The sequence below is a fragment of the Narcine bancroftii genome, chromosome 5, assembly GCF_036971445.1.
Source record: "Narcine bancroftii isolate sNarBan1 chromosome 5, sNarBan1.hap1, whole genome shotgun sequence".
NCBI lineage: Eukaryota > Metazoa > Chordata > Chondrichthyes > Torpediniformes > Narcinidae > Narcine > Narcine bancroftii.
The window spans coordinates 110,585,037-110,611,342 of NC_091473.1; the positions used below are offsets into that span (position 1 = coordinate 110,585,037).

Here is a 26,306-nt window from a genome sequence, read left to right on the forward strand (position 1 = left end):
CTGCAACAGGCTGTCCACCATTTAAAAGGCTGTCCATTAAAAATGCATGCAGTCAAAGTAATCAGATCAATCTGTCATAACAAGCATTTCCTCATAAATCTAATGCCTCAGGTGCTACAGGAATTTTGCCATTATTTAGGATAATTATTTGATACAAAATTTTGTGCTGACTTGACTCTCTTGGAATACTATTTTGAATTAGCTCTATGCAGAGGAATTTACACTGCATATTGTAACATATAATGTGTTATATTTATTATAATTTGTGTTTGGTGGGAAGAAAATGATTATTTACAGAATAAAAGTTTTCTTTTTGGAAATATAACTAATTACATTGTATGTGTAATATTCAGCTTTGTCTTCATTATTTAACAAATCTTAATGAGAATATTGTTCTGTTCACTTTATCAGGATCAGGTTGTGAAAGAAGATAATATTGACGCTGTTGGCAAAAAACTGCAGGAGTACCATAATCAATATCAGGATAAAAGTAAAGAATATGACCGGCTTTATGAAGAATACACAAGGACATCACAGGTGTGTGCACTTATGCTGGGTGGGGTAATAATTTTTGTATTCCAGAATTTATTTTAATGTTTTACTTTAATCAGGTAATTCTTATAACTTAGAAAATTTAAATTTCTATTTCAAAAATACTGAACAAACTTAGCTATCTGTGCAACCTGACTCACCTCCACACGAGTGTCCCAGTCAGGCCTTTGGTGCACTTTCCTCACGCTGACAAGCAGACTCACTTCCACGCAAGTGTCTGGTCAGGCTCTTAGTGCACCTTTCTCATGCTGACAACCCAGCTCGCTTCCACGGACGTGTTCTGGTCAGGCCCTCAGCACAACGCCCTTGTGCTGACAACCCAGCTAACCTCCAGTCAAGTGGCAACAGCAAAAATAATTCATGCTGGTCTTTTACTTTTTTCATTGGTTCAAATATCAGTAGTGATCTTCTGGTCATTTCAGTTGATAAAAGGATTAATGATAATAACATGGAAATAAATTGCAATTCCACTTAGGCTTTTGCAAAAACAACAAATCGGTTCATCTTTCATCATCACTTCTACCCTCCAATGTATCTATTTATATGTTGGAAATTATTTGCTCCTTTATTTTAAAGAGATGTTAAGATACAGGTACACAATCCTTTATCCTGAACCCTTGGGGGACGGTGTGTTCCGGATTTCAGAACAAAAGCCAGCTGGCCAAGATTTAAGCCCACCCAAATTGTGCTGCCACATCCACCTCTTTCCAGTTGCCCTGCCGTCTCTCTCTCCTCCCCCCTTGCCCACCCAAGTCGCGCTGCCGTCTCTCTCTTCTCCCCCCTCGCCCACCCGAGTCGCGCTCTCTCTCTCTCTCTCTCTCCCTCCCCTGTACCAGTACCAGAAAAATATGCCCGTTTTTGGAGCTTTCTGGATTTTAGATCTCTGGATAAAGGATTGTGTACCTGTACCTTGTTTATTTTTCTTGATTCGATTCAAGTTGTGCACTTTGCAGCCTTGTTTTGATAAAAACAGTTTTGAATGAAATATGCTAACTTCCAATTCTTGGTTTAATTGAAATAAATTTGCTAAAATGTTCAAGGATTAGATTATTTCACACTGATCTTAAAAATTCTAATTTTTAATAAGAAATATTTGAGTGCCTTTTAGTTAAATCATAGAGGTGCTTGGGCAAGATTTTGCTGTCTGCTTTGGCAGGGTTGTGATGTTCAAAGTGGCCTTTTCATTGTTGAATTCATTCTTAGTTGCATTTCTCAGAGTACAAAGTTTGTCCAAAAACTGGCTAGGGATAGAATATTAATGCATTGTATAAATGTTAAAAGTGGATGGCAGCAATTAATTTCATCCTGTGTCCATCACATACAGTATATGCCATCGTAAAGGACGACTCTGTATAGGGTTATGACTCCCCAAATTTCCACCTAAGATGTTGGTTTTGTGCAATAGCCTTTGTATAAGAGCTCTAACCCCTCCCCCCACCCCAAGAAAAAAGAAATCTGACACTTATGGCTGTTTTTAAAAGCAAATCACAATATTTCAATAACAATTTACCTTGGAAAGATTAAAATTTTATTTGGATATTTTAAAATAAATCACTGTCAGCTCTTGTAAAGCCTGCGCAGAGCCGACAGCAGTCGAACTGGGCTGATGGACTCCACGGAAGAGCTCAGAGACTTGCTGATAACCAACGGCACACATGCGATTGAGTCGGAGCCGGTTGGAAGATTAGCGGTGCTGAGACTGCACTGTCAATGTTCAGATTTTAAACACGGTGTATAGGGCAAACCCTAATTTTAAGGTTACATTTTTAAGTTCCAAAGATCATCCTGTACACTGGCATGTATGGTATTGAAACTATAGTACTATCTGTCAAATGTCACAGTAACTGAATTTCTTAAATTCAGTTTCTTCTTGTAAAATAGTTCAGTTTTTAAGCTTTGGTATACAAATGACTTGGAAATGCAGATCCTTGACCAATAACTCTATGGTTGACATGGTTCAGTTCCACCACACTGGGACCTCTTTCTTAGCAGGAACAGTTAGATTGTTGCTGGAGCAATTGTCAGTGGATACAACTATTGAACTGTTTGTAACTTGTAAATTAGTCACTTAAAGATAAAACTAACCTGACTCTTAACAGGAAATACAAATGAAGAGAACTGCAATTGAAGCCTTTAATGAGACTATAAAAATATTCGAAGAACAGTGTCACACTCAAGAGCGTTACAGCAAAGAATATATTGAGAGGTTTCGCAGAGAAGGGAACGAGAAGGAAATTGAACGGTACATTGCTTTTTGTTTTCTTTGAGTGGGTCACAAATTTACGAAGTAGTACTACTCTTAATAATGACCTTCCACTAAAAGTTGCAGAGCAGAAAGTGGTGAATCAAGTAACCTGTTCTGAACTTTTGTTTATGTTCCAAACTTGCTGCTTTCAGCTTGGAAGGACAAGTTCACTTCATCCCCTTGTTTCCTTGCCTTGCTATCTCTTGGATCCAAAATAAAATAAAAATTGTAGGGAGTTTATCTCCAGTCAAAGCACTTCTAAAATGAGAAGCAATTAATATTTTAGATCAATGAACATTCATCAGAAATTATGTATATTTCTGTTTTGTATTTCCATTGAGTCTGCTTGTTTGAAAATTAATTTTCTAATATGCATTTGTCTGTGCATTGTATTAGATCAAAGTTTTCTACTGTATTCATGAAACAGATTTTGTGCCATTATCAAACTTTAATATATTAAGAATGTACTTCACAGTGAGAATCTTCTCCATAAGGCACCCAAAAAGATCAGGAAATATAGGGGCAAAAATAGTTCATTTCGCCCCCTCCAACTAATCCTGCTATTTAATAAGATCATGGCTAATCTGTGAGCTAGTTTCATTAACCTCTGACTATGCCCCTAAATCCTGACCACTCAGATAAGTGGAAATAATTTCTTGCCGACTTCTGTTAATATCTGAGATATTTATTTGTGTCGTTAAAATACTTGTCCTTCATATGTTTGTATGTGAGTTATGTCTGCATATTTTGCTCCGAGGACTGGGAAATGCTGTTTCATTGGGTTGTACTTGTACAATCAGATGATAATAAACCTGACATCTTGACAATAACTTTAAACCAAATATATTGAAGACACAGGCTAATTGGGAAAATTTAATCTTCAGAAACCACACCCTGTCTAAATCCAATTTAAGTTAGCAGAATCCTCACTTTCCCTACAGCAGGTTAGAAAATATAACAAAGGTGAACACCTGTGAATTTTGGACAGAAAAATAGAATTAAATATGACATAGCATGCACAATTTTACTTATGATGAATAAATGTAAAACATTTGCAACATCTTTGTTACAGCCTAAAGTTCTTTATAGTCACTATTTCTGAAAAATAACTTTCCTTGAATGCAGGATAATGATGAATTATGAAAAACTCAAGTCTCGTCTTGGGGAGATCCATGACAGCAAGATGCGCCTGGAACAAGACTTGAAGAAACAAGCGTCTGATAACCGAGAGATTGACAAGAAAATGAACAGCATCAAGCCAGACCTTATTCAGCTGCGGAAGATCAGGGATCAATACCTTGTGTAAGCAGAAAAAAAACCCAACATAAATGGCATTGAATTTACTTTCAGGGTCAATACTTGGCGGGTTTAATTAAAAGTAACATTTTTTTAATGTCTTCTGTCTTTGTCTCAATCTTTGCAGATGGCTCAATCACAAAGGGGTGCGTCAAAAACGAATAAATGAGTGGCTTGGAATCAAAAATGAAAATGCAGATGAGTGAGTGGAATTGTTAATATTTTTAAATCTTAAACTGAAATAGCAATAAGGTTAACGATATCCTTAAAATCGTAGAGGTTTTCTTGATTAAAAATTCCAATGCACTCTTTTAAAATCTGTACCTATAGGATAACTTGGAAATGTATTGTCTCAGAGGTGAATTTCATATAAACCTCATGCTATTTAAGTTTCAGTTTCAAGAGTTCCCATTTGTTGTAATAATGTGACAAAAATAGCATTACCGATATAATGAAGGCGATGGATATTTGCAACAAAAATAAGTCTTATGAATAAAATTCTGCATAATGAGTTTATTGCCATATATATTTTACAATGTACATATGCACAAAATTTCTTGCTTGCTGCAGTTGAACAGGTGCTTATGAAGAAAAACAATGACAGTAGTATAGATTAAATTAAGAGATAATACAAAAGGTAGATAGAAAATAAATATCCACAGTTCCCATATTTCAAGAAAAAAAAGGTGATGACTGTCCTTTTGTGGTGTTTGGGAAATCCATTGTTAATGTATCAAGGAGAGGTTCAAGAGGCTTAGTGTCTTTGGAAAGAATGTGTTATTAAACTAGAGGTGCCAGTGTTCAGGTTTCTGTTCCTTCTACCCGAAGATGGCAGTGAGAAGAGGCTGTGTCCACAGTGATGGGCTTCCTGCTTTCTTTCTTTTTAATAATTTTTTAAATTTTTCACACCATATCAACCAAAATACATACAGACATTTCCCTTCTTTCTTGAGGCAGTGCCTCACTTGGATGTCATCAATGTGTGAGTGCTCTGTCCATGCTGAATGTCTCTCACACAGAGCTATTTACCGAACTTTGATGTATTTTGAGTGCTTAAAGAATGGAAATCAGTGGCAAATTCATTTGCTTTTTTGAAACTAGATAAAGGTTAATGTTTTATCAGGAATGCTGTATCAGAACAGAGCACTGAGTATATTTACAATATTCTAGTTTTGTCTTGACTTTTGTTAAGAGGATAAATATTCTTTAAAAATATTTTGTTTCTTCAGGAGACTTCGCTAATCTTGGAACTAGTATCTAGTTTCCAGGAGTCGAGATATAGTGGTGCTGGTTCTCATTACATTTACAAAGCACACTTTAGAATATGTCTTTGTGATATATATTTAAATAAATAAATATTATTTAAAGGGTGAAAAACTACAGCATGCTGTTGTGCAGAGGGACTTCGGAGTGCTTGTGCATGAATCGCAAAAAGTTAGGTTGCAGGTGCAGCAGGTTATTAAGAAGGCAAATGGAATGTTGGCCTTCATCACTAGAGGAATTGAATTCAGGAGTAGGGAGGTAATGTTGCAACTGTATAAGGCACTGGTGAGACTGCACCTGGAGTACTGTGTCCAGTTCTGGTCTCCATATTTGAGGAAGGATATATTGGCTTTGGAGACGGTCCAGAGGAGGTTTACTAGGTTGATCCCTGGGATGAAGGGGTTGACTTATGATGAAAGATTAAATCGTCTAGGATTGTATTTGCTCGAGTTCAGAAGAATGAGAGGAGATCTTATAGAAACATTATGAAGGGTATGGATAGGATAGATGTAGGAAGGTTTTTTGAGCTGGCCGGGGGAACTAAAACGAGAGGACACAGTCTCAAGATTTGGGGGAGTAGATTGACGACAGAGATGAGGAAAAATAGTTTTTCCCAGAGAGTAGTGAATGTTTGGAATTCTTTAACCAGGGAAGTGGTTGAGGCTGTCTCATTAAACATATTTAAAATTCGGTTAGATAAATGTTTACATGATAGAGGAATTAGGGGTTATGGGGAGAAGGCAGGTAGGTGGAGTTAGCTCATAAATTAGATCAGCCATGATCATATTGAATGGCGGAGCAGGCTCGATGGGCCTTTTTGGCCTACTGGTGTTCCTACTTCCTATGTTCCTATGTCAGTTGGCAAATTATAAATTAATCATAGTTTCCAATCTGAAAACATTGTTGCTAGTATGGTGAATAGGTGGGCCTATAGTCATATATATATATATATTTTTTTTTTAATATAAATATTTTATATATATTTTTTATATATATATATATATATATATATATATATATATAAGCTTGTATATAAGCTTGAAGCAAGTAGACAGAAAGCAGCAAAGGGAAGAAAGTAATGGAGCCAAATCTATTTAAATGAGCTCATTACTCAATTGTGTAGGGAAACCACTTATGCTGCCATATACCCATTTAATTCGATGAAAATGCTGAAGGTTTGGTTTCCAGTCACAGCAATAAGTATTTAAAAATGTAATGACAGAAACCAAGCTATATTACTTTTTTTTTTAAATGTGCAATTGAAATTGAAATTTGGGTACAAAATTATAAATATTGCTTGGGTCACGGATTAAATTCAGGGCTTGGCAAAGTGACTTGTTTATATTCAATTTCATCTCAGTACGTATTTCCTGAGTGAAGAAGATGAAAATCTCCCACACTATGATGAGAAGAGCTGGTTTGTGGGAGCTATTAATCGAACACAAGCTGAAGATTTGCTTCGAGGAAAATTGGATGGTGCCTTCCTAATCCGAGAAAGCAGTAAAAAAGGCTGCTATGCTTGTTCTGTGGTGTAAGTACCTTTACTATTAATTTTTAAGGAGACATTTTGCCAAGTCAAAAGAAAATTAGGATTGTAATCATGTTGGATCAGATTTTTTTCTCTAAAATTTATTAAAATGATATGATTATCCTGGTAATATGGAGGAATTTTTGGCCTTCATGTTTGCAAAATTTCATATTTTAGCAGTATTTATTAAGAGTCCTATTCTGCATCCTTCACTTCATGCCAAAGGCCTTCTGATATTTTCTTGAATCATTGGGCACCATTGGTAAAACAGCTTATCTGGTGGTATAAAAGGGAGAAAGAGGGCACAGCAACAAAACTTCTGATTTAAAACTGTTCGCAAAGAAAGAAAGGCATTGAAAAGATTCTATTCACTGAACAATGAAATTGGCATCAAATTCGTAGCATTGGTATGGAAGAGATACTTGCGATGGAGATGTTATTTGAGATGATGGGATGTGAAAATCAGTTGAACGTTAGAAGTGAGTGCTCAAGTGATTTGCAATTTTCTCTGACGTGTCTTTAAAATGTTATTAATGTCGCAATACAATTTTTCAATTCCCTCTTGTTCTAAGAAGTCCATTTCCCTTCTGCCAAAATTTTTTTTCCTAATTTTATTTTCAATTGTTCAATTTCCATAGTCTAGAGCAAGGCTAAGATTTCAGAGCAGGAATCAAGAGATGGATTGAAGGTTCTTTGTCTGCAAGATCTGGCATGAGATCAGTATTTGGTGGGACAGACTGAACAGTTCAATATGCTTCAGAAGACTGATTGTATTGAAAGAGAATGCCCTTCTGCTACATTCACAATAAACCACAGTAAAAATCCAAAATCTCTGTCTCAATGAATTAAAGCAGTCTTTCTTTTGGATGGAAGACATTGGTGGCACTTTGACCAGCTGCGGGGATAAATTTTTATTTATAGTTGCCGATGTAACACATGAGCATACATTTATCCAAAAAAAAGCTATAGTTGTCCAAAAGCATCTGAATTTAAATTGCCTTGAAACCCTTCTCAATCACCAAGCAACTTAGCTAGACATTCAAAGTACAGAAAAATTATGAAAATAACAAATTCCAAAGGAATATTAAGTCCTCGTTTGGATTTCAATAAATAATATTACTTGAACATTGAGTCAAGAGAAGCGTCCTTTTGTAAAATTTGACCACTATATTCACAAGGACCAAAAAAAAACTGTTAGTAGGTTAATAGGAAATAATACTTACATTTCAATATATAAGTGAGATCTTTCATTTGGGATCAGTGGCTGTTCATATACATAATCAAGCATGATTGCAAAAATTGACTGCTAAATTTAAAAAGACCTGTCAAGGAAGGAGAATTTTTTTTTGTATATAAAAGTTAGCAAAGGAATGTTAAAGTTTCCTTTTTAAAGATTTGGAAGGCTGTTGATTCTTGAGTTTCAAATTATTCATGAAATTAGAGACTTTTTAATTGGTAATTTCAGGTGTCTGGGATGCCACTGTGAGTAACTGATAGTGATCTTTGAAACATGAATTAGGAATAAATAATATTTGAACCAAAGAGGATGTCACTTTAAATTCTTTTGCCTGCAGACTAAATTTAGACTACTTAATAAATCATGTGGAGTGAGGAGATCTAAAAATGATGAGGGGGAAAAATAAATATAGAAGCATTAATGTAGATTTCTCTACCTTTTAGGCAGTGATTACAGGATATAATGCATTTAACTATTGAAATGTATATCAGTCATTTTAAGATATAGTGTTGAATGAAAGGAATGTTACTTGACTAGTGTGGTGCAATGGGATTTTTCTCTTGCTGATATCTTTTTGCATCTTCCCTTTATAGTGCCGATGGAGAAGTGAAGCACTGCGTGATTTACAGCACGCCGAGGGGTTATGGATTTGCCGAACCATACAACTTATACAGTACACTTAAAGACCTGGTGCTGCATTACCAACAAACTTCACTGGTCCAGCACAATGACTCGCTGAATGTGAGACTGGCTTACCCTGTCTACAGTCAGATGCCCTCTCTGCGCAGATGAATGTTCAAGAGTAGACCATGAAAGATTACAGAATACTGAGGGCATTGTACTTGGCTGCTTTTGCACAGTGAGTACAGAATGTGAATCAGGACAGTGGAGTACTCAGGAGTTCAGGTGACCTGGTGCTACCTAAACTCCAACTGTGACTTGTTTTCTGCTTTTATTTCAATCAGAGAGAAACACAAAAAAAAAACTGGAAATGTATCTAATTTTTTTTTCTTTTGGTTTTTGTTTTGATGTCATTCGTGTGGAGCTGATAGTTTCGTCCAAACAATCTGGTGCTGATGGCTCTGGGCTATTCATCTTGAGAGTTTAAAATTCTCCAACTTTCAGATGTTCTTTTTCATGGAACAGCCAATAAGAACTGTCAGTCTTAACTTCAAATCTCTGCGACATCTAGTGCAACTCTCACAAGAGACCCAGTGAATGAAGAAGACTTCTTTACTTTTTTAGTTTAGTCACCATTTTCTTCTTGAACTAGACGCGACCAGATTATCTGATTTCTTTCACTTGTTGGATGACGCTGAACTCGGTGTGAAAGAAGACCAAAGGCATTCAGGAGAGCTTCTGACAAAAAAAATTAAAACTTGCAAAATTTGGAGGAAAAGAAAAGTTGCACAAAGGGTCGTTTTTCAATGTACTGGAGTACAAGTAAAAAAGAAATACAAATAAAGAACATTTTATGGCTTCTGTGACACTAGAGCTCTTCACAAAAAAATAACCAAATTAAAAAGACCAGGGCATCTTTTGATGTTGACTTTAGCACTTAATTTTCGGTCAGATGTCTGCAGTCGCACATATTTGCACCAAAATTTTAGTGTTTTTAAAGAAATAAAAACACTAATGCATAATGTTATTAACATAACCATGACATTTTGCAATTTTATTTTGACTAGTCATGCATAACCCAGAAGGTAAGAAGACGAGTACTTTAAACGAGACTAATGAGGGAAGTTGGCTTGGCTCGCAACAAAATACCTTTGTTGTTCAAGAATAGAAAGTGCAATTTGCAATGCTTCTGGATGGCAAAGAAAGAGCCTGTTGCTTAAAGGGGATATTGGGAAGAGTGGTTGTTGGAAGTACTGAATGGGAGGGTAGTTACTATTCTAATAGAAAACACAAGCTAAATTAGATGCTTTTCATATTTATTGAATCAGATTTATGCATTATGGCAGTAACTTTTTGAGAAGTTGGATAGAGGTCTTTGTAGATTTGTGAACTGTTTAATTTGAAATGAAGCAAGAGACTACTTGTTAAGTCCACTGAACATGTTCCCTGATGTACCATGTTTTAAAAATATGGTTAGTCCAGGAAATAAGGCCCCATGATTACAGGGCATTTTGTTTAGATATGTGCAATTCAAATAAAATAACATTTTACAGATCTTTTTCCAAAAGAATAAAAAGATGGCAGCTAATTTTCTGCAATAATGTCTCTTTCTTGAATCTAATATTTGCTTTAAATGCTTTTTTAAGGAGCTGGACCAGCCATTTCATAATTACAAGTGATTTTTGACTTTTTCCTGTCTCCCAGCAAAACCTTTGAGGCCCAGCGCCAGTTAGTTCGTTTTCTTTAGAGCAGTAATTTGCTCCCTCCACTTTTTCCTCCCCTGAGCCATTGCTCCACTTATGCACCAACAAAAATGCTGAAAATGTTGTTCCTTTTTATGTCTGGGAAGCACAGAGCTCTCTATGAAAAATGTAATTCCTGTGATAATTTGTCCCAGCATTTTGAGAGAGCCAAGGTAAGTTCTTTGCAAGTCTCATTCTTTTCTCAGATAATTAAGAATTTACAAAATCTTTTAAATGGTTAGGATTTCTTCTAGCCATCCAGTTGCAATTGATTTTAAGTATGTAGCAGTTTTTGATATTGCAGACACCTGATGCACTATTTGTCGATTTGTACTAACATTGAAGTTGGCAGAAGTAGGGCACGCTAGGTCTTGAAGGCAACTTGAAGTAAATGAAAATATACCATTTTGTTTTGTATGGGTCCCTGCTTTTAACAGCAGGTAACGGCAACAATGGAATCAGCATTTTAATTCTTCACTGTGAACAAGCTGATGCTTATCCAGCATATGTCATAGATGCAGCTCTAACTGTTGCCCACTTATTAAAAAAAAATCTTTTCTTGGTACTTGAGCAATTTTATTTCCGTTAATTGAATGTTTTTTTTGTACTGGTAAAGCAAGTTGAACCCTGGAATGGAGTTGAACAGTGTATGTTTCTTGGGTGGGGATGTTATTAGTGGTAGTGGATGGTTGTTGATAAGTACTTCTGAAAGGGTTTAAAAAAGCAGACAAGAGGCACTTAAGAAACAAGTGTTTCTGCTAACATTCAGATTTTTTTTACTGAATATGTTATATTTTACCCTTTTCTGAGAAAGGCTGTTTAAACTAAGTCTGGGTAATATGGTCAAATATTTAGGAAATGTTTAAAATCAAAAATTTTCAAAACGAGTCCTTTGGGAAAGTTGCAGGAATATTGTTCATTGTGTTGATGTTATGGAAGCCATTGCACATTTAGTTTATCCCACACCACACCTAGTGTCTTGCATGTTTTTTTTTAAATGCAGTTTGTGATAATAAACATTAATAGGAGTAACATACTGTACGACCCTCACCAACTCTGCCGGTAAAGTGTTGGGCTCTGAGGTTGTGGATCAGCCACAGTTGGGATTCCCTGCATTGCTAAGTCTTCAATTTGGAATACTTCAGCAGTAGGAAATGAAGTAGACATTGAGAACAATCTTGCATCTCATTAAATGCACTTGGTGTTTGTTAATGGCGCCATTAATATAAAATGAAAAAAAGCAGGACATTTTTCAGGGTGCAGTTGTGAGTGGGAGGCAAGGTAGTGGGGTGGTTTATTGGTAATGGAAATTAGAAATGCCATCTTAAAGATATTTAATAAGATGGCTCTAAATTAGCATGCAGACTGGTCTAAATGCATGTGCAATTTATGATCAGTTCAATTAAAATTAAAATTACAATATTTCATCTGACTATTCAGATGAATATTTCAATTTCTCATTTAAATAATTTTCATGTGTTTAGAAGCCAACAATTAAACTAAATTTGAAAGAATCATAGTTAAAGAGCTAAAATATGTAGTTTTCTTGACCTATATTTTAAAGGGTTGTAATTTTACTTTCCCATTTATCCCTTTTTCAGCCTGTCCATCCCAACCTCATTTAGAATTTTATTGCTTTTAAGAGGGGGGGGGGACAAGGAATGTGAAGTAGGATGTTTTTATCATGGCATCTTATTCCAGGTTGCTCCCTTGGAACAAACTAAAGTCTTTCAAGACATCTTGAAATTAATAAGCAAAGTTTGTTATGAAACTACAGTACTTAAACTGGAAGGCTTGGATAATTGTTCTGCACTGGGATTAAAGTTCTCAATTGTTAATCACTGAGTGGGTTTCGGGAAGGAGTACCTAACATTTGGAAGTGGAGCTATACAATTATGAAAGCCCACTTTTCAAATTGGCATCGACCAAAAATTACCAATATCCTTGATTAAAGGGTTTATTGTTGCAGTAAAATCTGGTTTATGAAGTGCTTTCAATTTTATTTCTAGGGTTAAAACATATTTGAAATTGCATTGGTTTTGTTTTACCAGAATTGAAAGGGGGAAATTGAATCAATTTGTGCTATGTGTTTAAAAACCATATCCATACATAGACTAATTGAAACTTCTTGATTCTGTTTTTTTTTAGCATAGAATGGACTTTATTTAAAAATTGGAGGGAATAAAGCAATTTTAGGATTATTTTACCCTTTCAATTCTGAGCCCTGATTTGAAACTGCAGACTGGTAGAATGAACACTCCCCCTTTTCTGTGTCCTAGCACCCAAAGTAAAATGGGTTTTATTAGTTAATGCCTAGTTCCTAATAAACAAAAGTTTGCAATTGAGAATTAATTGGCACTAGATTAAACAGTTAAAAACTTGGACCATAAAGGTGGTGATGTAATTGGAAATTAAATTCCAAAATGTTCATACTGATTGTATAGGAGGATATAAGGAAAGGGATGTTAATGAAAGCATAGCAACAGAGGCTTTGCTATAAAATCTGGCAAGTTGTGCTCTATTTGAATGCTTGATGCTCTTAACAAAAGAAGACGGTCTTTTTCATTCCTGTCACGAAGGCTACTTTATAACAGAAAAGGTGGTACAGTCAAACCTTCTTAATGCCACAATTCCTTCCAGAAATTGCCTCACAACTGTCTGATTTATATGTAAAGTATGTGCATAGCTTACCAAAATGAGGTCCTGCATATATACCTGAACTAGGAAATGAGAAAAATCACAAAATAGCATGAAAACCTCTGTTTAATACAATGGCCATGTCAAACCTGACCAAGATTGTTAGAAATAAGAAGTCCATCTGTGGTGTTCTTGTTGTGGGTTTTTTTTTAAAAATCCAACATTAAGTTGCTAATTTAAACAGTATTGAGGCGATCCAAATTGAATGTATTTGGACCTATTAACACTAACTGCAGATTTATTTGGGCAAGGGAGGAAGTAAATTTGCATACTTTCCATAACTGCCCTTTCCTGGTTCCTAATCTTTTGTAGCATTATATTCCTACACTTGAAAAAAAGCATATTATTTGTAATTAGTTGACAAGAATTCCCAGCCTTGGTAGAAACTCCTAATGGTGGAGCATTGCTCTGATGCCATAGTCACCAGTTCCATGATAACTTTTTTTATGCCTTTCTAGTCAGTATTTACACATTTATTTCAATAAAAGCTAGGTGTGCTTTCATGTTTTTGTTAAAATGAACACTTTAAAATTCTATCCTGATGATACTTGCTTCATTTGAATGACTATATTCTCTGATCATTTTAATTTTCGTTATAAATTGGATTGTTTAGGTTCTCTGCAGGACAGAAGGCTTACATGACATGTTCCAGGCAGTGGAGTCTAAAAAAAAAGTCCTTTATGTGCATTTTTCTTCTCATTTTCATTGTCACAATTTTTTAAACTCACTCCTGCTCTTTGTTTTTTTTCTCTCTCTCTCTCAGAAACATCATGTGGAATTTCATGCACTTTTCAAAGACAAAACCCAGCATGTAACTTAAGTATGTTGACTGTTGTATCCGTGTAATTCAACTTTGTTCTGTCTGTAAATGGTGTAGTTTAATATGAACTTATGTAGCTTACAAGAAAAGGTCACATCGTGCATTACAACTAATAGAGTAGCATTTGCTCCCATTCCTGGTAATGTTATACTTTACAGATAACTGTATACTGCACTAGGTTGTATCAATTGTGCAAATCTGTTCCTAGTCTGCAGCTGAGTCTTTTGTGACACCAATAACCGGTCACAGCATGTATGGGATTTTCTGCATATTATAAGCATTGACTCTGTATTTCACTCTCCACACAGTATCTGCTACTGTCTTCACAACTGGTGAATATTTTTCCTTTTTTTTGTCAAGTTGCCATAACTTCATATTATTCATCTATCTTGCAGAATAAAAATGTATTTTGTTGAGAATCAGTGTGAAGGGTTTAACTTTTTAACAAATAAAACCTATTCCACCTTCTAATTTCTCCTTTTGCACAGTTGTTTATCGTGCCCTCTACACTGGAAGAAATAATACAATTCCTGGAGAATTTGCACCAAACAAGATCTCATGAGATACTTTTATGAATCCATTAGATTCTATAACACCAGCAGGACACTGCGTGGAAACACAAATCCTCACTGCAAATTGAAGTTCACTATTTTGAAAATAGAGCAAATTCATTGAATAATATAAAAATCTGATTTCTTCAAGTTTGTATATGCATTTGGAAAGTTTCAGAGGAATGATAAGATAAATGAGAACTGTAACCTAGAAGGATTGGCATTTGTTCAAAACCTTTTGATATATTTGCACACCGATTAAAAATGTGATACCATCCAGGATTACTGTGTATAAATTAACTTGTAAAGATCTAGTTTTCTACAGTTTTGTGACACTGAAATCACATTTGTAATATTTCTTTGTCTTCCATAATGTTAAATGGATAATAGGCCTTAGCTAGATAATGGCATTAACATTTATAGTAAAAATATACATTGGAAACAAGTGCTCCCAAGAAATGAGAGATACTTTACATGCATTGGAAAGACAACTAGATTCAAAAGAAGGCTATAAAATCAGTTTGGGATATTGTATCAATACAAGGCTTTCATGCAGCAAAAAAATAACATGTTGAAATCATACTTTCACTGGTAGGCCATCTTGAGCTGCAAATCAGTGGTTTGAACTCACATTCTACCTTAAGCAATCCCTATGCCATAGGTGCTCATTGGGATTGCTTAAGGGTGGGAAGAAAAAGTTTGAAAACCACTTTTAATCGTACCTACTTGACTCATTATGTGCACGCCAAAGGAAGTGGGCCAATGACAGTTTTTCTCAAGCAAAGTATTTCAGTAATAATTGGGTCTAGAGTAGTGATTCTCAACCTTCCCTTCCCACTCACATACCACCTTAAGCAATCCCTTACTAATCATAGAGCACCGATGGCATAGGGATTACTTAAGGTGAAATTTTGAGTTTGAAAACCACTGCTCTAAATGGTTCTTTATCCTAAATAATAAACTCGGTTTCAAACCATGCCATAGATTTGTAGTTGGACAGCACAGATATGAGCCTTTAGGGCCACAGTGGCCCTCTTGCCCAACTACACTAAAATCATTTACTTGCATTAAGTTTGCAGTTCTGAACATTTTTTATCTCTCAAATGCAACCTGAAGTAATCCCTTACTAACCACAGAGCACCTTTGGCATCCAATGCCATATATGCTTTTTGGTTAGTAGGCAATTACTTAGGGTGGTATGTGAGTGAGGTGAAAAAAAATGGTTGAGAAGCACTGCATTAGGATTAAATCCATTTAAAAGCCTGTCTAAATGTGTTTTCAGCCTTATGGTTGTACCCGACTCTACCTCTGCTAACTAATTTCAGAAATCAATCATTCTGTGTATCGTGGGGTGACTCCAGTCACCCCACAATACTCCCAAAAGCATCCAAACTGGTATTATGTCTTTTTTGGCTTGGCTTCGCGGACGAATATTTATGGAGGGGTATGTCCACGTCTGCAGCAGGCTCGTTGGTGACTGACAAGTCCGATGCGGGACAGGCAGACACAGTTGCAACGGTTGCAGGGGAAAATTGGTTGGTTGTGGTTGGGTGTTTCCTCCTTTGTCTTTTGTCAGTGAGGTGGGCTCTGCGGTCTTCTTCAAAGGAGGTTGCAGCCCGCCGAACTGAGGCGCCAAGATGCACGGTTGGAGGCGATATCAGCCCACTGGTGGTGGTCAATGTGGCAGGCAGCAAGAGATTTCTTTAAGCAGTCCTTGTACCTCTTCTTTGGTGCACCTCTGTCTCGATGACCAGTGGAGAGCTCGCCATAGAACACGATCTTGGGATCTCCCAAAATACTCCCAAAAGCATCCAAAATTACAACATAACACCTCAACTTTTATAGTCTAAGCCCAACTTATGAAGGCAAGTCTTGTTGCCACTTTTGGGGAGTTACAGTTTGGAATCCAAAGTCTTTGTTCATAAACATTCCCATTGCCCTGCCAATATTTCACTTTTGCTTGTTGAGATTAAGTTCCATCGGCCAATGTTATACCCAATCTTCCACCTGATCTATAACCTGCTGCAGCTTTAGACACTTTCCTCACTGGCTACAACACCACCAACTTGACATCTGCCAATTGATTAAACATGCCTCCTGCATTCACATCCAAGTTGTTTATGCACAAGTACAAATAAGGGTTACAGCATCCATCACTGCAATTCCTCTCTGGTCACACACTTCCAATCAGAAACTCATCCTTCTACCACTACTTTCTATATCCTATCACCAAGCCACGATTGGATCCAATTTAAAAAATCTGCTAGGTCCAGATGAGAAATATTGACTGACCATTTCTACTGCTGTCTGGCCTGCTAGGTACCTCCAGCTAGTCTTTGCTGCTAGTTCCAGCAGCTGCAGTTTTTATGTTTCGTTTGGATCCAATTAGCCAGCTTGACTTGGATCCCTTGTGCCTTAACTGTCTGGACCAGTCTATCACATGGGACCAAAATCTTTAACATCTGCCACCCTGCCTTCATTGGTAGTTTCCTTTTCAAAAACTTGATCAGATTTAGGTGACAGTTCCACCCACACTAAACGATGCTGACTATCCTTTCCAAATGTACATATATTCTCACCATGAATTTCCCAACCATTGACCAAAGGTTCATTGTCTTATCCTGTGACCATTATTAAACAAAGAAAAAACCCTAGTCTATTGGCACCTTTCCTGCAACTAAGAATGGTGCAACAATTGCTGTTAGGCCCCAGCTTTCTCTTTCATTACTTCCCATAGCAATGCAGGATAGATTTAATCTGACAAAGGGATTCATCAACCCTTAAATATCCCATGACATTAACATCTCCTCCTCAATACTGACCTATTCCACATTATCAATGGAGTCATTCTCTGTATTCATTTTGTTATGAATTATTAATTTAGAAGCTCACACCTACCTCTTGGCTCCACAGAGATGATCCCTTTGGTCCACAATGTACCTACTCTTTCCCGGTCATTCTTTTATCCTAATATAGAAAGTTTTAGGATTCTTCCTAACCTTACTTTCCAAGAATATTTCATAGCTCCTTTTTCTCCTTCTAACTTCAAGTTCTCTTGCACAGTTTATATTCCTCAGAAGAATTTCAGATATTATTTATTGTCATCTAATTAAAAACAATTGGCAGACAGAGATTCACCATTAGCATTGCCTGGCATCCCTTAGAGTTGGAGAAAGAGAAGCAAAAGAGAGTCCGCCAAGTGTCCATGGATTCATCTTCAGTCCTTATGCAGCCACACAAGACCCTGTTCAAACCATCGGCTATCTGAACCCAGATTTAAACCACTGCCATGATGAGGAAGTCTCAGCACCCAGGGCCCTTCGGGACCCTTGTCCGCAGCATCCTCTCAAACCCAGGTTCCGATACCTGGTAAACTAGTCCTCACCAGCCCACAGCCTGGTGTGAATCCTTTGACCTCAAGTTGCCAGTAGCCCGCAGCTTGTGTGGGTTCCTCACTGAGAGGTTGCCCATATCTCTCCACCTGTGTGGGTCCTTCAGCTGCAGAGCCCCTCACATGCAGGGCCAGCATGGTCGCCATCCTTAGGGTCTTCTCCTCTGCTTCTTTTCAACGTGGGGTGTTTCTCTGGTTACTGGTACCCTGCGGCAGTCCACTGCTCTCCCAGAGCCACTGCTGAACACAGATACTGCCATCTTGGGCCCAGGCACCACAGTTGCAGGGTTTTGAATAAAACTCTATTGACTCCTTTAACAGGCTGTTTAACAGGGGTTTGGCTTTTCACACTTGACCACTTCTAATCGGGACACTTAAACACTTTCACACTTGCAAGGAGTCATCTCCAGGGTTAGGACTGTTCTACCTTCTACCAGTGACATCATGACACATCGAGTGATGGTGGACTTGCCCTAAATCCTGATCAATGTATTTTGATCTTATATTTGAACAAAATTAATTTTAACATAATTAAGCTTTATGTACAGCATAGTATGAGCCCTTCAGCTCCTGAAAATCTTTATAAGGGATCATGGAAAAGTGCTAGCAATAAATAGCAATAGTGGACAATTTTTAAATAGGTGGGAAAGCTGTTTGTAGCACTATAGGGCACATTTTATATAGCATGGGAAAGTTGGTAGCATGATGCATGCAATTTTTAAATACCGTGAGGAAAAAGCAATGGTGGACCTTCCCTCCCAGATTTCCATGTGGAAGAGAAAGGGCTGTACGCACAGCTGCATGCATGGAGCATTCATGGAGAGGGTTCTCTGCTGCACAGCATTCTGGGAAGTCAAGTCCACCATTACTTTTTCCACAGTCTTTATAAATTGTACACTATAGGACTACCAACTTTTCCACGCTGTTTAAAAATTGTCCGCTATTGCTACTTATTGCTATTTATTTCTCCCCTCTCTCTCCCATGGTGTGACTTGCCTAACCAAAGTTTATACTTCATTTTAATCTTTTCTTCCTTCACGTTCCTGCACTCACGCAAAAACTTGCGTCATATCAATCCCACAATTACCCATTTCACACTTGCCTGATTGCAATGTCGGAGTCTGTAGATGCCGTGGATTGTACTAGGGGTCGAGGCCGTCATTCTCCAGCATGAGATGACATCATCTGACGTTGGCGTTGAGCTGATTTTTCTTTCACACTAGGCACTTTAAAGGCCGATTGGCGGTTAATTCCTGGAATCACTTACGAATGCAAAAGCAGCTATTCTCTATCTCAATAGCTGTACTTGTTGCATCTTTCTTTTCCCTAATCTAACATTGAATATCCTTTGCATTCCAAGGTTCTGTTATTTTGCTATCTTTGCCTTTCACCTTGTTCCAGTGAACCTGAACTCATACGAACCCTGACTGGCCTTTCTCATGGCACAGATCATCAATATATTGTCTAAAATCATAAGGAGCATTTCATGATCTGATGCTTTTTTTGGTTTTTTTGCAAGCAAATACTGTCAATTAAGAAAGGGGGAGATTCAAACTAGAGGACATGGTTTAAGATTGAAGGGGGAAAATTATAAGGGGATCATGAGGGGAAATTTCTTTACGCAGAGGGTGGTGGGGATGTGGAATGAGCTTCCGGCAGACGTGGTCGAGGCGGGATCATTGGTTACATTTAAGGAAAGACTGGATCGTTACATGGATAGGAGGGGACTAGAGGGGTATGGACCGGGTGCTGGTCAGTGGGACTAGGAGGGCGGGGATTTGCTACGGCATGGACTAGTAGGGCCGAACTGGCCTGTTCTGTGCTGTAAGTGGTTATATGGTTATATGGTTAGTGAGGTTACCCATCTTAAGGGCTGGTGCTGGCAATGTACTGAAACCAAGCACTTGGCAATGAATATTTCATTGGGGTATATGAATGGGGTTGACTTGTTAGATGACTAGGAACCCCTCACATAAGTTTTTAAACCTTGAAAAAAACAAACCATCTATAAGTGCAGCATAAATTAATGTGGGGAAACTGATAACCTTTGAAAAATGCTACAACCCCCACCAAAGTGACTGTTAATTTGCCATCTGCTTAATGATATATTTTGAGATAGCCTGAGTGGATTCAATCGGCCAAATAGCCACTTCTGCTCCTATATCTTACCTTCTATAACAATAGTGATCTCCCAGTCCAAGATACAGTACCAATGATTGCTTATGTAAAAGTTGGTAATGCTGGAAGTAATCAGGACAGTTAGAATCTGTGGAGAGTGAAGCTGTTAACTTTTCAAGTTGGTAGTCAGAATTTTTTAAAAGTTAGAAATCAAGCATGATTTTAGTTGCAGAGCAGAAAGGACAGAGAGCAAAATATTTGATAGTAAAGCAACCAAGAGACACCGAAATGCTGGATGAACTCAGCCAATCTTTTCAGTGTCTATAAGAGACAAAGATATATTGCCGATGTTTCAGGCCTGAGACCTTCTTCTGAGCCCAAAGAGGGGCTCAGGCTCGAGACATCAGCAATGCATCTTTTCCTCTTATAGACACTAAAAAGACTGGCCGAGTTTCTCCAGCATTTTGGTGTGTTTTTGCTCCAATCACAGCATCTGCAGACTTTCGTGTTTCACTTAGCAACCAGACGAGACTGAATCACTCATTGGCTTGATGGTTTATTTTGGGATTATAGCATGGTAACAGGCTCGATTCATGAGCACACATTGTCCAATTGAACCAATGAACATACAGACCTTGTACATTTGGAATGTGGCAGGAAACATGAGCATTCGGAGGAAACTCTGGCGGACATGGAGAGGATGTACAAAGTGGCACTGCAATGACGTTGTGGTAACCATGCTGCTAGATGCCAGCTATCAGAGAAAGAAGGCTTGTTTTTTTTATATCAGGTGCTTTTTCAGAAGGAGGTGTAAATAGAGGGAGATGAATAAGAACAACAGAGAAGAGAGAAAATAAAGCCCTGGTGGACTGAGAGATACAGAAAATCAGAGCTACTGGAAATCTGGAATAAAAAAGGGGATGGCACACTTAGCACAACGCTGTTACAGGATCTGTGATTGGGACCGGGGTTGGAATCCCATGCTGTCTGTAAAGAGTTTGTACATTTTCCACGTGTCTTCGTGATTTTCTCCCACCCTTCAAAATGTACCGGGGGTTATAGGGCAATTGGTTTTAATTATGTGGCACGGCCTTGTGGGCCGAAATGACCTGTAATCGTGCTGCATATAAAATATAACTATAATATATATAAAATACATATATATGTAGAGGAGAATTGGGAGCATTTAAAGGTGAGATTTTGAGAATGCAGAATCTTTATGTTCCTGTCAGGACAAAAGGCAAGGCCAAATATTCAAGGGAGCCATGGTTTTCTAGAGAGATTAGGAAGTTGTATCAGGATAAGAGGGAGGCCTATGTTAAATACAAGAAGCAAAGGATGGATGAGATGTTTGAATGATGCATAGATTGTAGAAAGAACCTTAAGAGGGAAATTAGAAAGGCAAAAAGGTACGAGGGGGCTATAGCAAATAGGGTGAAAGCAAATCCAAAAGATTTTTACAAATATGTGAACAGCAAAAGGAAAGTTAAGGACAGAATAGGTTCATTCGAAAATCAGAGCGGTGGAATGTCTGAGGAACTATATGAGATGGGTGAGATATTGAACAAATTCTTCTCACCAGTGTTCACAAGGGAAAGAGATATTGAATTGTGTAGGATAAGTGAGGCAAAAGGGTTAGTTATGGAAAAGATAGGGATTAGTAAAGAGGATTTTAGAACTGCTGGGGTATATAAAGGTAGACAAGTCTATTGGTCCTGATGGGATTTTTCCTAGGACCTTAAGTGAGGTCAGGGAGGAAATAGCAGAGGCTCTGAAGGTGATTTTTCAACGGTCTTTGGAGGAGGGTGTTGTGCCGCAGGATTGTGGGTTGCAAATGTGGTTCTGTTGTTTAAAAAGGGCGCAAGGTGTAGGCCAAGCAATTATTGACCAGTAAGTTTGACATCAGTGGTGGGAAACTAATGGAAGGGATTCTTAGGAATAATATGTATAAATATCTGGATAGGCAGGGATTGATCAGGGACACCCAACATGGGTTTGTGAGGGGAAAGTTGTGCCTGACGAATCTTGTTGAATTTTTTGAAGAGGTGACCAGAAAGGTTGATGAAGGTAGAGCAGTTGATGTGATCTATTTTGATTTTAGTAAGACTTTTGATAAGGTTCCACATGGAAGGTTAGTAAGGAAGGTTCAGTCGCTGGGGATTAATATAGAGATAGTCAGATGGGTTCAACAGTTGCTGGAAGATAGGCATCAGAGAGTCATGGTGGACAACTGTCTGTTAGGATGGAGGCCGGTGATGAGCGGTGTGCCTCAGGGATTGGTGTTGGGTCCTTTGTTGTTTGTTATTTATATTAATGATTTGGATGATGGGATGGTAAATTGGCTGAATAAATATGCAGACAATACAAAAATGGGGGGAGTTGTGGATAGTGAGGAGGGTTTTCATGGACTACAGAAGGATTTGGAATGTTTGGAAAGGTGGGCTGAAAGGTGGCAGATGGAGTTTAATGTAGATAAGTGTGAGGTGCTTCATTTTGGGAGGAATAACCAAAATAGGACATATGCAGTGAAGGGGAGGGCATTGAGGAATGCTGAGGAACAGAGGGATCTTGGAATAACAGTTCAACATTTCTGGAAGGTGGATTCCCATGTAGATAGGGTGGTGAAGGTGGCTTTTGGTCTGCTGGCCTTTATAAATCATAGCATAGAATATAGGAGCTGGGGGGTGATGTTGAGACTGTTTAAGGCATTGGTGAGGTCAAGTTTGGAGTATTGTGGGCAGTTCTGGTCTCCAAATTATAGGAAGGATATAAATAAGGTTGAGAGGGTGCAAAGAGGTTTACGAAAATGTTGCTTGGATTGCAGTATCTTGAATACGGAGAAAGATTGAGTAGACTGGGACTTTATTCATTGGAGTGTAGAAGGCTGAGAGGGGATTTAATAGAGGTATTTAAAATTATGAAGGGAATAGATAGAGTAGATGTGAATAGGGTCTTTCCCCTGAGGGTAGGAGAGATTGGAACAAGGGGTCATAAGTTTAGGTTAGGGAGCAAATCTTTAGGAGTAATATAAGAGGATGCTTCTTCACTCAGAGAGTGGTGGATGAGTGGAATGATCTTCTGGAAGAGGTAGTTGTGGCAGGATCAATTCTGTCATTTAAGAGGAGGTTAGATGAGAACATGGATGTGAGGTGGTTGGAGGGATATGGGCAAAGGAGTGGGTAGGTTTCCATACTGTAAATTGTTATATGATTATGTTATTAGTCACAGGCCTCCAGTCTGAGAAGCAATCATCCACCACTACTCTCTGGCTTCTCCCATGTAACCATTGTTAAATCCACTTAACTAATTCACCATGATTACCTCGTGTCCTGACTTACCTTCCCTGTGGGACCTTGTCCATATAGACAACATCCAGAGCTTTTCCTTCATCAACTTTCCTGGTAACATCCTCGAAAAACTCTATAAGATTGGTTAAACACGACCTACCATCACAAAGCCATATTGACCATCCCTAATCAGTACCTAGCTATCCAAATAATTGTATATCCGATCTCTTAGAACACCTTGCAATAATTTACCTATTACTGACATAAGGCTCACCGGCCTCTAATTTCCAGCGTTACTTTTGGAGCCTTTTTTAAACAACAGAACAACACGAGCTACCCTCCAATCATCCAGCTCCTCACCAGTGGCTAAGGACATTTTAAATATTTCTGCGAGAGCCCCTGCAATTTCTACACCAGCCTCCCTCAAGGTCCAAGGGAATATCTTATCAAGCCTTGGGTATTTATCCACCCTTATTTGCTTTAAGGCAGCAAGCACTTCTTCCTCTTTAATCTGTACAGATTCCATGACCTCACTGCTTGTTTTAATTATTTCCCACAACTTTGTTCCCATTTCCTGAGTAAATACTGATAAAAAAAAAACATATTTAATATCTCCCCAATCTCCTTTGGCTCCATACAAAGCCGACAACTCTGATCTTCAAGGGAACCAAATTTATGCCTTACTATCCTTTTGGTCTTAATATATAGATATCTTTCAGATTTTCTTTCAAATTGTCTGCCAAATTAATCTCATGTCTTCTTTTATGTTCCTCATTTCTTTCTTGAGGTTTTTCATTTGCTCCATGTTGCCTATACCTGCGAGACACCTCTCTCTTCTTCCAAAACTGATCCCCAATATCCCTTGAAAACTAAGGTTCCCTATGCCTTTTAACCTTGCCTTTAATTGTGACAGTAACATACAAACTCTGTATGTGAAATTTTAGTAGAGACTTTATTTTGTCTCTATTTCCCTCAACAACTACCAGCCAGTAGCACTAACTTTTTCTGTGATTAAATGCTTCGAGAAGGTGGTAATGGCCAGAGTTAACAAGTACAAGATCTGCTCCATAGCAGATGCTCCAGCTCTGCATCACTTTGAAAACAGCAATTCAAACATACAGCTGCTCTTCATTGACTACAGCTCAGCCTTCAATACCTCAGTGCTGGTCAAGAAGCTACAAGCGGTAGGCCTCTGTATCCTACTCTGCAACTGGATTCTTGACTTGCTCATCGGAAGAGCATAGTCAGTACGATTTGGAAACAACATCTCCTCCTTACTGATCATCAACACAGGTGCACCCTAAGGATGTGTTTAGCCCACTGCTCTATTCATTATACACCATAACTGTGTGGCCAGGCACAATCCAATGCCATCTACAAGTTTGCTGATAATACCAACAGCAATGCGGAAGCATTCAGGCGGGAGATAGATCAGCTCATTGAATGGTGTAACGACAACAACCTTGCGATCAACATCAGCAAAACCAAGGAGATGATTGTGGACTTCAGGAGGAAGTCATGGGAGCATGATCCAGTTCTCATCGAGGGCTCAGTAGTGGAGAGGGTCAAGAACTTACAATTCCTGGGTGTCAACATCTCCAAGGATCTGTCCTACAGCCTCCACATTGATGCAATCACAAAGAAGGCTCACCAGCGGCTGTACTTTGTGATGAATCTGAGCCAGTTCGGTATGTTAGCGAAGACTCTACAACTTTTACAGGTGTACCATGGAGAGCATTTTGGCTGGTTACATCCATGCCTGGTATGGAGGTGCAAATTCTCAGTACAATAATAAACTCCAGAGGGTTGTTAACTCGTCCTGCGACATCACAGGCACCAGACTTCACTCCATCGAGGACATCTATATGAGGCAGTGTCTTAAAAAAGCAGTCTTTATCCTCAAAGACCCTCACCATCCAGGTTATACCTTCTTCACTCTTACCACCATCGGGAAAAAGGTACAGGAGTCTAAAGACAAGCACTCAGTGGCACAAGGACAACTTCTTCCCCCAGTGCCATTAAATTCCTGAATAATCGTGAACCAAAGACACTGCCTTACTTTTTGTGCACAATTATTGTTATTATTTTATTTTTTATAGTAATGTCATAAGATGGTTATAATATGAATGTTTGCACTGTGACGCTGCCACAAAACACCAAATTTCATGTCTGACTCTGATTTGTTTACATGTATTGAGTGTATTTCTTTATATGTTAACATATGTACTTTGTATTTTTTTTGCAATACAATAAGCGTTAATTCTGTCATGTCCACAGGAATAAGAATCTCAGGGTTTTAAGGGATGGCAATAAGGTTGATATATCGGACTAGGTGTTACAAACCCTAATATTTCAGTATTGGTTTGATTGATCCTCTCTCATTGAGTTATTACAGTAGTTTACCTCAATTATAATAATGGAAGATGACCACGAGGGAATATCAACCAGTATCGGATACATCTTTAGTTGTATTCCCATGTATCATCAGGTGTTTCGACCTTTTAAATACAAGACACCCTCTACCAAGGCAGGCCCACCACAGGCTGATCAGACCTGTGTGCGCCTTCCCAGATATGGAGCTCTCCTTAGCCAGAGCCAGTGACTGCTCATTTCATCGGAGTCAAATAGAGATTTAATTGCTTTTATGAGGGTCTGCCCTGTGATTCCTACTTCCCTCAGAAGTTTGGTCATGGATTTGGCAACTGGGTGCACCCTAACTTTCCAGCCGTTGTCTGGAACAAAGAACATAGAACACTGCAGCACAGTACCCTGACCCTTCAGCCCTCGATGTTGTGCTGACCCATATATTCCATTAAAAAATGCTAAGCCCACCCTACCCCATAACCCACTATTTTTCTTCCATCCATGGGTCTCTTAAATGCCCCAAATGTTTCAGCCTCCACTACCATCCCTGGCAAGGCATTCCTTGCATCCACCACTCTCTGCGTAAATAAACTT

General features: G+C 38.2%; 1 protein-coding gene and 1 long non-coding RNA gene across 18 annotated transcripts in view; one reads left to right on the forward strand and one right to left on the reverse strand.

Moving 5' to 3' along the window:
* The window catches only part of pik3r3b (phosphoinositide-3-kinase, regulatory subunit 3b (gamma)), a 582,698-nt gene extending 572,368 nt beyond the window's left edge, over positions 1-10,330 (forward strand). For all 15 annotated transcript variants that reach the window (XM_069938742.1, XM_069938746.1, XM_069938750.1 and 12 more), the window contains 6 exons: positions 412-537; positions 2,652-2,794; positions 3,923-4,099; positions 4,221-4,295; positions 6,717-6,887; positions 8,715-10,330. In XM_069938742.1, coding sequence (XP_069794843.1) covers positions 412-537; positions 2,652-2,794; positions 3,923-4,099; positions 4,221-4,295; positions 6,717-6,887; positions 8,715-8,913 — 891 coding nt within the window. In that variant the 3' untranslated portion in view covers positions 8,914-10,330. The remainder of the gene's footprint in view (positions 1-411; positions 538-2,651; positions 2,795-3,922; positions 4,100-4,220; positions 4,296-6,716; positions 6,888-8,714) is intronic.
* The window catches only part of LOC138763864 (uncharacterized), a 77,794-nt gene continuing 58,499 nt past the window's right edge, over positions 7,012-26,306 (reverse strand). For all 3 annotated transcript variants that reach the window (XR_011357865.1, XR_011357867.1, XR_011357866.1), the window contains exon 5: positions 7,012-9,480. This is a non-coding gene — a long non-coding RNA (uncharacterized lncRNA). The remainder of the gene's footprint in view (positions 9,481-26,306) is intronic.